Genomic DNA, 13,994 nt, shown 5'->3' on the forward strand with positions numbered 1-13,994 from the left:
CAACAGACAAGGAGAAGCCTGAGGTACTGAACAACTTCTTTGCCTCAGTCTTCGCTGGTAGGCTCACTTCCCATACCTCTCAAGTGGATGAACTGCAAGACAGGGACTGAGGGAGCAAAGTACCTCCAACTGTTAAGTGAGAATCTGGTTTGTGACCACTTACAGAGCCTGAACATACATTAGACCATGGAACCTGATGAGATGCATCCCACACTCCTGAGGGAATCAGCTGATGTAGTTGGCAAGCCACTCTCCACGGTACTTGAGAAGTCATGGCAGTCAGGTGAAGTCCCTGGTGACTGGAAAAATGGAAATATTGCACCTGTTTTTAAAAAGAGTAGAAAGGACGACCCTGGGAACTACCAACCTTTCAGCCTCACCTCTGTGCCTGGGAAGATCATGGAACATATCCTTCTGGAAGCCATGCTAAGACTCATGGAGGACAGGGAGGTGATTCAGGACAGCCAGCATGGCCTCACCAAGGGCAAGTCCTGCCTGAACAACCTAGTGGCCTTCCACAACAGAGTAATTACATTCGTGGACAAAGGAAGGGCTACGGATGTTGTCTGTCTGGACTTCTGTAAAGCCTTTGACACAGTCCGCCACAACATTCTGCTCTCTCTACATTGGAGAGGTATGGATTTGATGGGTGGACGGTTCAGTGGATGAGGAACTAACTGGGTGGTCGCATCCAGAGAGTAGTGGTCAGTAGCACAATATCTGGACAGATACTGGTGCCTTGCATTGTCCGTCAGGGGTCTGTATTGGGACCAGTACTGTTTTATATCTAATCAATGACATAGACAGTGGATTGAGTGCACCCTCAGCAAGTTCGCAGATGACACCAAGCTGAGTGGTGCCGTTGACATACCTGAGGGACAGGATGCCATCCAGAGGGACCTGGACAAGCTCGAGAAGTGGGCCTATGTGAACCTCATGAGGCTCAACAAGGCCAAGTGCAACACCTTGCACCTGGGTCGGGGCAACCCCCAGTATCAATACAGGCTGGGGGATGAAGGGATTGAGAGCAACCCTGCAGAGACGGTCTTGGGGGTACCGGTGGATGAAAGATTGGACACCAGCCAGAAATGTACACTTGCAGCCCAGAAGGTCAATCTTGGGCTGCATCAAAAGGAGTGTGGTGGTAAGCAGTTTGAGGGAAGTGATTCTGGCCCTGTACTCTGCTCTGGTGAGGCCCCACCCGGAGTACGGCATCCAACTCTAGAGCCCTCAGTACAGGAAAGAGATGGACCTGTTGGAGAGGGTCCAAAGGAGGGTCACCAAGATGATCAGAGGGCTCTCCTATGAGGAAAGGCTGAGAGAGTTAGGGTTGTTCAGCCTGGAGAAGGCTACAGGGATATGCTGTTGCAGCCTTTCAGTACTTAAAAGGAGCCTATAAGAAAGATGGTAACAGAACTTTTAGAAGGATATGTTGTGACAGGACAAGGGGTAATGGTTTTAAACTAGAAGAGGGGAGATTCAGGTTAGGCACAAGGAAGATATTTTTTACAATGAGGGTGGTAAAATACTGGAACAGGTTGCCCAGAGACCTGGTAGAAGCCCCATCCCTGGAGACATTTAAGGCCAGGCTGGATGGGGCTCTGAGCAACCCGACCTAGTTGAAGATGTCCCTGCTCATTGCAGGGAGATTGGACTAGATGACCTTTAAAGTTCCTTTCCATCCCAAACTATCCCATAATTCTATGAAACCTGTTCTGTTGCACAGGCTTGAGCTTTTTCATTGTAGAGCACTATTGCCACCTTGTGGCCATTGGGACCGTCTAGTATTATGCTCAGAAGAATTGGGCTTGCGTATAGTGCAGTCTTCTGAAGTGGCAACCTTCTTTGCTTTATAGTTGTCCTTTGCTTTCATCTGGATGCCCCCAAATTAGAGAACTACAGTATTAAGAACTAACCATCCTAACATGTCCTGCATATTATCTTAAAATCAAAACCATTTCTTTTTTTTAAAAAAAAAAAAGCTATAAATGTTGATTCTGGAAATACTTGAACCTTTTCTTCTGGAAATCCTTACCTTGTTTCCCTCAAAGTTTAGCAAGCTGTGATCATTTGCCTTTAGGAAAAGAATCCACAAGGGTTGTGACAGAGTGCAATGCAACTGTCTTGAAACATACTGGTTTAGTAACAGCAAAGGAAGAAATTATTCCCATGCCTATGGTCAATAAAACAAATGCTTCATAGAAAAAGCAGAAAGAAAGTTTCAGTTCTCTATCAGGTAATGATTTTGAATAGTAAAGGATAGTGAAGCACTTCCTAACTAATTTGTTGGAGGGATTGTAGAGACTTTAAAATAAGTACCCTTCAGATACAATTTATGAGCAGCTGATCCAGCTGTGAACTAGAGAATCATCTAGATAAACCCTTGCATTTCTTTCTTGACCAATAACTTTATGAACTGAAGAATTATCAGATTTTAAAGTGGGAAAATAAGTCCCTCTGTGAGGAATTCCTGGCATTTCCTTGGTGGATTGGTTGGCTTAATCAATCATTATTTACATTAGGAAAACATACCATGACAGTGGCTTGGCATCTAGAATGTATTCTGCTATCCTAAAAGTGAAAAACAGATTCTTTAATAATTGTTCTGCAGAATTTCTCAGTCTGTGCACTCCAGTGCACAGCAGCATTTTGAAAGGCTATTTCATTGCAGAGTTAAAGTTATCTGAATGTGAAAAACCTTTCTAAGATTCTGTATCCTCTCAAACCTCTCCTCATTCTTAATGTTACATTTATTGTGTATGGGCTTACCATTCTGGTCCCAGTACATCAAAGGGATGTAATCCCCTTAATCCCCTAATCATAGAGATTGAGTATGTATTCAAGTGTTTTGCTGGCCTCAGATTAAAGCATTTCAGCATTTCATTTTCTTTTTTTTAATCTTGAAGGGGATGGGAGAGTTTCTTCATTAAAGAATACAGATCCAGTCATCTTGACTCATAGGATTTGTGTAAACCTATTACCTGTGCAGAACAGTTAAATTTGTATTGTGTGAAGGTATGCTTTGGTCAATGGGCTGGTGTATTACAGGTGAATAATATGAAATTTCAAATGAAGATTAGCTTATTTCATGTCTATGAAAATATGAACAGGAAGGCTTCCATGAAGTATAGAAATATGGACTAAAAAGACTCTCTATGGCAGCAGTTTGAAATCACTGCTCTTTCTCAGGTGGCTGAAGTACTCAATGTGGAGCATTTGTTTTATTTTACTGTAATTTTGCAGAGTATAGACGCAGTGTAATCTTGCAGTTTAATCTGGGCTCTGTATACGGTATACTGTGTGCTGACATGAAAGTAATTTTAAATTGAAACAATGTAGTTGCTCCTTATTTTTATTTTACCATTTACCTACAGAAAAATTTTGCCAAGGCAAAACTTCACACCACAACATCACAGGAAAGGAGTGGAAAAAAAAGGGGGGGGGGGGGGGGAAGGCAAACAAAAAAACCCCAAACAAACAAAAAACAGAGGGCCCAATGCTGTTTACCGTTTCTCAGATTAATGCAAACAATACTTTTTATATTCAGCTCATCTGGTTCTTTTGTTTTGAATTGAATCTAAATCTACACTACAGAAACATAAAAATGCATTCTTCCTCAAAACTGGTTTGTTTCCTCTGGTGAAGGTAGTTTGTCAAGTGCTCCTACCTCTGGGGAAAAAAAAAAACAAAAACAAAACAACAACAACGGTGAATTAATACATATATAAGAATGAAATACAATTTCATTATTGTATGTATATGTATCTTTTTTTTTCCCTTCTCTCAACTATAAGAGGCAAATCCTTGAACTCTTCATATTTTAATGTATAAACTACTGTTTTTTTTTCTTTTGAATGTTACTGTCTCCCTGGTATACCCTGGTATAATTTTTATCATGTCAATTGATATCGCTGGATCCCAGTACCTCAAAAGTTTCAATATTATCAAATTACAGCCCTCATCCTACAGCCCGCTCTATATGGGAAGCCTTTAAAGCTGGAGGGAGGAATTTTCAACAGAAAAAGCTGAAGGCCGCTTTTAGTTATTTCCAAGATACTTATTGGCAGTTAAAATATTCACTTTATCCTGCAGATTAAAACATATGTCTAATCTGAATAACCAATACCCTGAATTTGAATCCCATGACTGGGAGCATTCCCTCTCCCCACAAAGGAATATGTTTAAACCAATATATTTAATGTATTAAAGTTTCATTTGAGTTAAAACATTTAAGTGTCTCTGCCATAATAAAGTATGTTTGTCACCTCTTATATCTACAGTTCTGATTTTGTGTAAAAGTTTGTGCTAGTTCTTGCCAATAAATATTTTTAAGGGATAATATGATGACACCCTGTGTCTTTCGAAACATGGGAATACAAGAACCTTCTCAGGAAAAAGATATATGATCTGCATATTCCTTTTCTTTATTAGGACAGATAATAATACCAAATTTTCTGAATAAAAACTGTTGATTACCATCACTATCCTATACAAGGAATTGCTACTTAGAGTTACAATTCAGCCTTTTTTGCTCATTTGCCCCAGGGAAGAAGTGATTTGTATTTCTTTGACACAAATTTTATTTTCTTGCCCAATTTAGCAGCTCTTAGCCTACTCATCCAAGAGTGCATGCTTCAGCTCGACATGTTTCACACCCTTTCTCTGTGTCCAGTTATTGATTTTACTTCCTAGGCTCACACAGCAGTGTAAAGGAGTGTTCAGGGCTCCTTCTTCATAGTCACAAAACAAACAAGCTACTACTTTGTCCACAGTAAGTATACATGCTAATAATCTACTTTAAATACATATTTGAATTATCTCAGGCCATTAGTACTAACCCTAAAGAGTTTTTGTTTCAAACACAAAGTTAATTCAATTAACACTGGGTGGATAAGTTCAGTAGTGAAAATTATTTCACTTGGGTGGATGAAAATAATATAGAAAATGTTGCCAAAGAGGTCCAGAATTTTGTTTCCTAAATACACAGAAAATGAACACATCTCTTGAAAGTGTCTTTTAATAATGAAATTAAAAAACAAATATAGCACACAATTCTTTGTTACTAGTCCACAGCATATACTTGCCACAATATTTCTTATTTATATACAAAGGTAAGAATATACAAGTTACATATTTCTTGAAATGTCTGCTTTCTGAGACACAGAATTCCTCAAACATGTGCACTAAAATAATTTCTTCCTTCCTGTTGTTTCTTCACATGTATATATTATGTTTTTGAACATTTTGTAGACAGTTTTACAGTGGCCAAAGGTTTTTAAAAGCTCAGAATTATGTGTGAGGTTCTTTTTGTGTTTTTTTTTTTTTTTTTTAAAAAACAAAGCAAAACTATTGAAAACTCAGAAGCAGTCAGGTTTCTTCTTTACTTAATGCTATAATAAAGTTACTATTCTTATAGAATCAGATGTAAGCTCAGTTTTATGATTCTTTTCACAATTTTAAAACTCCACAGAGATTTTACTAGCAGCATTTTGAGCTGGTTGTCAACATTCAGCTTAGTGTTTTTGCAACTGCATGATGTGACCTGAGTGTAGAACACGTGCAGAAAAGGAGATTAATTTCTTTTGCCACTGACAAGTGTCTCAGAATTTCAACAAATTGTTCTTGGCAATACTTCAGTATGTTATTGAGTTGTTTTATATTAACTCCCATGTACATAGTTAGTTTTCAACTCTTCTAAAAGCTGGGTCCATACAATTTTAGTAGTAACTATTATTATTTTCACAGTGCCCAGAGTAATCAAATGGTATTAGAACCCTGCTATGCTGGATATTCATTAATCTGCATTTTCGCAGGACACTACTTACCCTCTCTAAATTGGGCCTATTCCTAGGCACAGTAAAGTGGAATTGACAGTTCCTCCCCCAATCAAGACACACTGTTCAAAGCCTTGCACACTCAAATCTATAGCAGACTTGTACATTCAAGGACAGTCCTGTCTTCTCAGTAAATTTCACACCAGAAAATGTGAAAGATTAAAAAGCTATTAACTAACCTTTAAGATGCAAGTATGTCAAAAACTCAGTTACTGTGCGCATGATGTTTTCCTCAGCCACTGGTCTTCCAAGTTTCCCTGTAAAACAAGCTGGTTGTTACTTAATATTAATATAGTATAAAGATCTATTGTATGTGACTTTGTGGCTAGGTTTATGAGCACTCTGAAAAAAAAAAGGCTGTCTGAAATTTCTTTCTCCTTAAAATCCTTAATAGCAAACCTCATTTCATGGAAGAGCAAATCTGCTTTAAGGTAGGTCACTGCAGTTCTCAGAATCAAAATTGCACAGCTTTGTATGCTACTGCTGCAGAAAAACTGCTTTAACATCTTAATGGTCATGGGTTTTAAGGCCTTATGTTGCAGAAGAGTGTTATCCTCTGTTCTGAACTCCCTCCTTTATGTCCACAAGCCTGAGATTGAAGGGAAGGGTAAAACCAGCAAACAATTTCAGATTTTCCCAACTCTGCTCATAGATCTCCCCCTCCCGCTACTCCCCACCCCTACCCCCCAACCTAGTGTTATATAACTAATACAGCTTACAATTTCTCCAAGGTTATCAGGAGAGCTTGTGAATTTTGCAGTGGTCCTTCAGGGAGAGAGAGTGACTTGTCCTTTGCATGAATTCTTTTACAGCAATGAGGTGTATATATATTGCCATTTTAAGATACTTTCATAAATAATCAGCAGAATTTACCTTAAAAAAATACTTTCTTATTTTAATTAAAAATGAAAGTATTTCAGAAATCTTATTTTAATTAAAAATTATTTCTGAAATACTTTTATTTTTAATTAAAATAAGAATTCTGACTACCTTATCCGTTTACTGCATTGAAATCTCCTTTGGACAGGAGCTCTATAATAATATTCAACTTCAAAGAAAATTTTTTGTAAGAGAAGAGCATCTAAAATCACAGATGGTTCATTACAGAGGAAGTTATATAATCTTCAGATCCCATCCAGACAAGTTTGGTCAGGTTTACTTGTAGTTGTGGAGCTGCAGCAGGATGCAGCAAAGGAGTTCTGGAACCCTAAAATATCATATTCCTGTAAAGAAGGTGGTAGTGTATCCACAAATGATGACACCTTGCAGTGTGAGCTGCATCGTTAGATGACACTAAACAAACCAACAGAAAACCAAAACCCACAAACTACAAAACACCACACACAGGACTTGCACAAAACCCCAATACATAACTATGTATCGGAACTAAACTGGCAGTAATTCTGAGAATGTAGCAACTAGTGTTACTCTTCTGTTTACAAAGTAATTACATCTATGAACTTGTAACCAAGCACACTTTATAAATAAACTTACCTAAGTGTTAGCAGAATTTGCATTGTGTTGGCTAGACTCAAAAAAAAAAAAAAAAAAACCTGTGAGAGCTGTCTGGGAATCTTTACCCTTTAGCGATGAGTGCAATATTACTTAAGTAGGCACTGCTTGCTTTGGTTGCAGTGAAGAACAAATCACACTTTGACAGCCCAAAGATGATGTTAATCCCAGCTCTCTTCGTATGTTTGCAGCAGATTTAGTTTCTCCTCAGAAGAAACAAACATGTTTATCTAGACGTTTCTAATCTTATCCTGAAGTTGGTGTTCAAAATAAATCCTAAAAGCGCCAGCTTCTCCACATAAAGACGGTCTAGACATAAACTGTAGAGGCCCAGCTTTGGATAATAAACACAGAACAAAGTTGCATCCTTTTCATTGCCATTTACTAAATTCTGATACATGCAACCTCAAAACAGTATGTTGACTTGACTGGTTTTGACCAGATTCGCAATCTTGTAATGAAGGTGATCTATCTTGCTTAAATACAGGAAAGAGTTAAATACAGATAAGACTTAATATGGTGGGGTTTAGGGTTTATTGTGGTTTGTTTGTTTGTTTGTTTAATAGTGAAGACTCTTACAACATGAACTGCCATACAGTTCTGAGGTCTGGTTTCAGCTCTGGAATAACAGAATTAAAGAGAAAAAAAAGTATAGCTTTCCCTACTGAAAGATTTGTGTATGGGCTCACTTCTTTGCTGAAAAAGTTAACTCTAGAGAGCATAAGGTGATATTTGAAATACTTATTTGAATATAAGAAAAAAATAGGTTTATTCAGAGTAAATATCATCTATTATACTTTAAAAGCAACATAACTATTGTACCTTTCCCTGGGCACCAAGATATTTTAAACTATTACCATGTACAAAGAGCACACCAAATGGCTGGATTTCATTTTTCTTCCCTTCATATGTTTATTAGGATTCTTGTTAAAGGGCAGGAATAGTCCTGTATCTAGGTAGTTAGTTAACTCAATATCAATAAATAAATTACTAAACATTAAAAAAACTCAACAATATTTGCTTTCAAAATTTACTTACCTGATTTAATATCCTCATCAGACTGTATTTCACGTTTACCATTGAAATGATGTTTGTTATTAAAAGATCTATGGTTATCTACTGCATCTAATAAATAAATTAAAAATCAGAAAAGTTAATCAACATAACAACCAGCTTTGCTATATTGCTTTCTTTTCATGGATTTCAAAGAAAACAATATGCACTGTACAAAATTACCAAGAAGCAATTAATTTGTCACTAAATAAAATAACCTTTCTTCTGAATTTGTGCTTACGCTTTATGTAGTTTACAAACCCAGTCCTGTACTACATACTTGCTGAAGTTACTACTGAATGCAGCAAGGAAATTATTTTTGCTACCCTTTCCTCTGTTTTTCTAAAACGTTGCCTGTGATTCCGCTTAAAAAAACAAAACAACCAACCCAGCGCCACCCCCCACACACCCCGCCCTCAATAGTTTACACGAATGATCTTTAAAAACTGTCTCACATGCCCCTGGTGTTACTTCTGTCCTTCTTGCAATGGGCATTTCCTTTATCAGTAAAAGCTGATCAACCATACCACAGGCAACAAAGGATGATTCCTCTTATCTAGTCTTAGATAAATGGCACTTCGACAAGTACATTTCCCCACAGTATCTTTGCCAATTGGGTTAGATCTGCTTCAGGGCAAATATTCTTCAAGACATTTACAGAACCAGTTAATATGTTTAAAATGCATTAACCTCTTTTTTAGGTACCCTTAAGGTTAGTTAAAAAGGATTAAGAGAGGCATAGTAAATATCTGTAGTGTTTGTCATGTATTACTGAGACTAAAATGGTAATGAGTGTCATTACATTAACAAGAAATAATGGTAAAAGGACAGATATTTGAGACAGCTTACCACTGCATTTCAGTTTTCTTATCATCTGCATTTGTGATTCTCCACCTATGTAAACCAATGTGTTCCTGTATTTTAAACACCTTGTACATTAAATATTTTTCATGTAGTGAACTGTTAATATTTAGTCATGAGTTCACATGTTATTGTTTTATTAAAAAAAAAAAAAAAAGAAGAAGTAATATGATAAAGCCAGGTAGTGTAGCCATTTTCAAATAGATTTAAAGGTGAACTCTGAAATACATTGAGAAGTGCCAAAATGTCACATTTTGTCATTCTTCCCTTGACATCTAAGAGGTTATAAGATTTTGTAACTATTCAAGGGAGTGGGGGAACGGGGTGGGGGGGGAGGGGTGCAGAGAAAGGGGGAAGTATTTCTCAAATGAAAATTAAGGTTCAGAAGCACAAAAAGTGACTAGATGAGCTTTTGGATATTAAGCCTCAGAGCACAATTCTGCCTTAGAAAAGAACAGTTATTGTTTAAGACAACACAATTCTATAATAGGCATGAAAAAATATCTAAAGAAGTATTCTCTCAAATGAGTTTATTCAGTCTTTCAGGTTTAGACAAAATTACTGGATTAATTGGTAAAGTGAGTAGCACACTGCAGCAAACTGGTTTACAATAATAAAACAACTGCATTTTGAAATAATGGAAAAAAAAAAAAAAAAGTGCTTGACTTACATGGCCCAAGCAGGTAACCAGCACTATTCAAAGTCCAGCCCTTTTTTTCTTTTGCCTTTAAGAAAAAAATGCAAGTATGTTATTGCATGAAGTACACTATGCTTTCTGAACACAATACAGATAGCAACCAAATGGACATTCTCTTAGCAGAAAATGTCTTCTGAAGGTTTGAAATCAAGAAGGATTGTAAAATATAAAAGCAATTAATATTGAAGCAAATATTAATGGTGAACTCTTGACCCCTCCCCATTTATGTCTATAGTTTTGCTGTTGAAATCTATGTAGTGTGAAGATTTCACACCATGAAAGTGAAACTGCAAACCACACCTTGGAGGCAGAAATTTTGACTCTCTTCTCCAAGTTTATATTACCACCTGATAATCACTTTAGCAAACATCAGTGTTTTCTTTAATTGTTTACATGACAGTCTTTTTATTTAAAAAAGTCCATATATGCACCACCTTTTCAGAGTCAGATAGGACATCCATTCAGTTTTAGTCTATGAAGTAGATACTCCTTTTTCCCTTTGGTCATATTATTTGTTACAAGGGAGCTTATATTCAAAAGGCCCAAATTCTTAACTAAAAACCTGTTTACTGCCCAGAATGTTTTTGAGTGCTGCATCTTGTCCAACCCCCATATCTAAATACAGTGTATAACACTACAAGGTTTACTGTTACTTGCCAACTGAAACATGGATACTGCTCAATGAGTAGGTCCTCCAACAGTGAAATTAATACTTACTGAGAAAACCAGTCCAAGTGTTTCTGACAGGGTGGCACAAAGGATTAAAGACAGAAACAGGAAACTAATGAACCTCTGCATCTGGAAAGAAACCATACTAGGGTAAATGCTCTGAGTTATCACTTTGCCTTCGAGTTATGGATCCCCCAGGGCACTTGAGCATCGCCATCACCAGTGGGAAGAGGGGGTGAACCTTCTTCCCGTGGGACAGGGAGCCTGTGGCTACCGATCTGCCAACCAAATTCCCACTGGGAGAGAGACTGAGAAGCGGGGAGGTGAGTACCTTGAGCTGGGGCGCGATGGCCTCTCCCTTGCAGCGTTTCACCTGGTGCTGGCAGCGCGGCAGCTTGTCCCACGGCTACAGTCTTGCCGGTGGGCACTCACTGCATGGCCACGGTGCGCGGGTGCAGATCTACACGCCCACTCCCTCCGCTCTTTATGGGCTGCAGTACGACCGCTCAGGAAGGGGGCCCTTCGGGAGGGAGGGGAGGAGAGGGAGAGCTGAGAGACGCCCAACCCACTTCTCCGCCTCTCTTGGGTCATTTTCCCCTCGCCAAACCACTGCATTAGGTAGGGCAAAAATTATTGCAATTCGATTAGAGATATTTGGAAGCACGACTTAAGCTGCAAGGAAATAACAGCGTGGGCAATTACCTCTGATTACGGTGGCCTTGGGCAGGCTGGTGAGCAGGGAGAAGAGCTCTGGTCTGGGCAACCTGGCCCACGCCTGTCACCTGCTGCAGCTTCACAAGGTCTTGGGTTGGTGGTGGGCAGTAAAAAGGCATAAAGTGAATACAAATCACTTTTCAGAGACTGGGGTGTGGAAGTAGAGCTAAGTACAAATGTCTGTGTGTAATGCTGCCCAACAAGATTCACAGTGTTTGGGAATACTGGGGACTTCCACATACCCCCTGCTCTGCTTGTGGCCCCTGGAACTCCCTGTTATTCAGATTACTTGCAGTCCCTTAAAATCCCGTCAACTCATACCTCTAATATCAGAGCAAAAGGAACTGAGTCAAAACTACTGTTATTGTACATTCTCAGCATTTTTTCTCTCTCTTTTTTTTCTTTTTTTTTTAAGGTTGTATGTGAATGTCTAGGGATGTAGCTCTCCCTATTGATTAAACCAGCCCCAGCCTGTCTATTTACAAACAGTAAGGTTTCACCAGTTTGATTATCTTAGTTGTGGTTACAGCTGGCATCGGGATGTGCAAAATTGAATTACAAGGCAGACAGATTCCAATGTTAGTTCCCTTTTTTTTCCCTGTCAAATCATATTTTCTCTGCAACAGATGAGTTTATTCACTGCAAGCCTCTCGAATTGATCTTTCAGTATTGCAGATGTGGCGCAGAATATGCTTGCAGCTCTTTTTTTCTAAAGCTGCTTAAATTCTCTGCCAGTTTTTACACAGAGTGTGTGTGAACTTGAGTGTGAAGCTGAGCGAGTTATTGAAAAATGCAATATACCTTATGTTCACAAGTTTAAAAGCCAACAATTTTTAAATTTAATATAGCATAATGTTCATAATCCAGGCCAGAAACAGAAGTTCTGTTTCCTACACTCTTTTGTCAAGAGCAGTAGGGATTTAATAGTCTAGCCAGGTCATTGGATCTCTGACCTAATACTGCTTGAATAAAGTTTGTTTTGTACAATTCTTAAATGATAATGCACAGAAATGGGAAACAACTTTGCAGGTTTCATTTGATGCTTTTTATCATTTGCTGATGTTCTATCAGCCATTGCATGATCCCCACAATTCAGATTAGATAGATCTGGAAAATAGTAATATAATTTTTGCAAAGTGTTGCTTTCCATTATCAAAAATGCACTTGTAGCTGGCATTCACTAGCTTTCAGCTTTTAATTCCCCAAAAGTAATTTTGAAACTTGAAGAAGCTTCTCCATGACACAAAATGTTTTCTTGATGTTATTTGAGTAAAACCACAGAAGTTATATGGAAAGATGCCAAAATATGCATTCAAGCAATACTACAAAAATATATTAATTCTGTTCTCTTTGACTACGGCTTGTTCTTCAGGTTCCCAAAAAAACTATTTGAAACAATATATTTTAACCTGTAATTTGTATTCCAATTTTTCATCACAATATTTGCATCTTCTTGTCAAATTACAGGGTAAAATGATCTCTTCATCTCCATTAGAGTCAGATGCAAAAGAAGGGCTCTTTGTACACTCAAAGGCACTTGCCCATAATGTTTTTTGTCTAAATCTGTCTTTAGGTTAGTGTCAATTAAAAAATTTTATCACTCATTCCTACAACTGATGTTGTCATTTCCTCTATTTTCCTTGTCAAGAATGCTGTTAGTCTTTTTTTTTTTTTTTTTATTCCGTAGGATTTTTGAATCTCACTGTTCAGACAGAAGAATTAGCGTTAGGCTGAAGTCTGTCTTTTCTAGTTTAGCTTTAAAAATGACCATATCTATGACTAAATGATTTATTTTCTTATTGAGGTGGCCCTACAACATACTAAGTCCTCCACTGGTTTTGTTTGTTTGTTTGGTTTTGGTTGATTGTGAAGGTTTAATGCAACTTACAGTAGCCATTAGGTTATGCCTAGTCCTCACCAGATGTTCACCATCGGACAAAGTCACAATGAAACTCATGTAAAATTTACTCAAATCAATAGAACAATAAGCATTGATAACAAAACTGTTTCTAATGTCCCTAAATAGATACTTGAGAAATAGGAGTAGCACGGTCTGTCTCACACAAAAACATATATATACTGTTCTATAATTGTGACTGCATTTAATAATTAAATGAAAACACAGGGGAAAATATTGTTTTCAGCCAGAGTAAAAAGTTTCCATTTTTTAAGGAAATTATAATATGGATTAAGCAAATGAGAGCACTGAAACTTTTGGCTTGGGAAAAAAATAATTGCATTTTTGTTACTGGAGATTTCATTTCAAAAACAACTGTTAAATCCTAAGGATTCCACTGTGTTTGATGGTAAACATTTCACTTATATACAACTGATGAGATAGGATAACCTATTTTATTTTTAATTAACAAAAACCATAAACCATCCGTTTAACAAAAACCAAAAACCATAAACCGTTTACTATTCAGGAAAAACACTGAATAAAAGTGGATTTTGCAGTATATTTTAGAAGGGTCTGGAGCTGCAGTGGTTCTCCTCACTGTCAAGCTTGCTGGGAGACAATGAATGAAGCAGAAAAATGTGTGTCTGCTACTTCTGTGTTAAAGTTGTATAGCCAGGTTTGGTTTCAACAACTCACCAGTGAATATTAAAATCAAATATTTAAACCCACTGCATTCACAGAGTGATGTCCCTCT

General features: G+C 37.7%; 1 protein-coding gene across 6 annotated transcripts in view; it reads right to left on the reverse strand.

Annotated features, from left to right (window-relative positions):
* Positions 1–3,336: 3,336 nt before the first annotated feature.
* The window catches only part of GAL (galanin and GMAP prepropeptide), a 63,326-nt gene continuing 52,668 nt past the window's right edge, over positions 3,337–13,994 (reverse strand). Inside the window, exons 2-9 of one of the 6 annotated variants that reach the window (XR_010473054.1) lie at positions 10,958–11,146; positions 10,675–10,755; positions 9,931–9,985; positions 9,249–9,293; positions 8,385–8,471; positions 7,329–7,359; positions 6,014–6,091; positions 3,337–3,669 (exon numbers count right to left, since the gene is read on the reverse strand). Coding sequence is in view for 5 of the 6 variants with exons in the window: in XM_065064993.1 (XP_064921065.1) it covers positions 3,617–3,669; positions 6,014–6,091; positions 8,385–8,471; positions 9,249–9,293; positions 9,931–9,985; positions 10,675–10,755 (399 nt within the window). In the remaining variant the exon portion in view is untranslated. Of the gene's footprint in view, positions 3,670–6,013; positions 6,092–7,328; positions 7,360–8,384; positions 8,472–9,248; positions 9,294–9,930; positions 9,986–10,674; positions 10,756–10,957; positions 11,147–11,328; positions 13,971–13,994 lie in introns of those variants that run through there. The other 5 variants (XM_065064993.1, XM_065064992.1, XM_065064994.1 and 2 more) reach the window with 5 other exon arrangements.

Source organism: Columba livia, chromosome 5 (assembly GCF_036013475.1).
Source record: "Columba livia isolate bColLiv1 breed racing homer chromosome 5, bColLiv1.pat.W.v2, whole genome shotgun sequence".
Classification (NCBI taxonomy): domain Eukaryota; kingdom Metazoa; phylum Chordata; class Aves; order Columbiformes; family Columbidae; genus Columba; species Columba livia.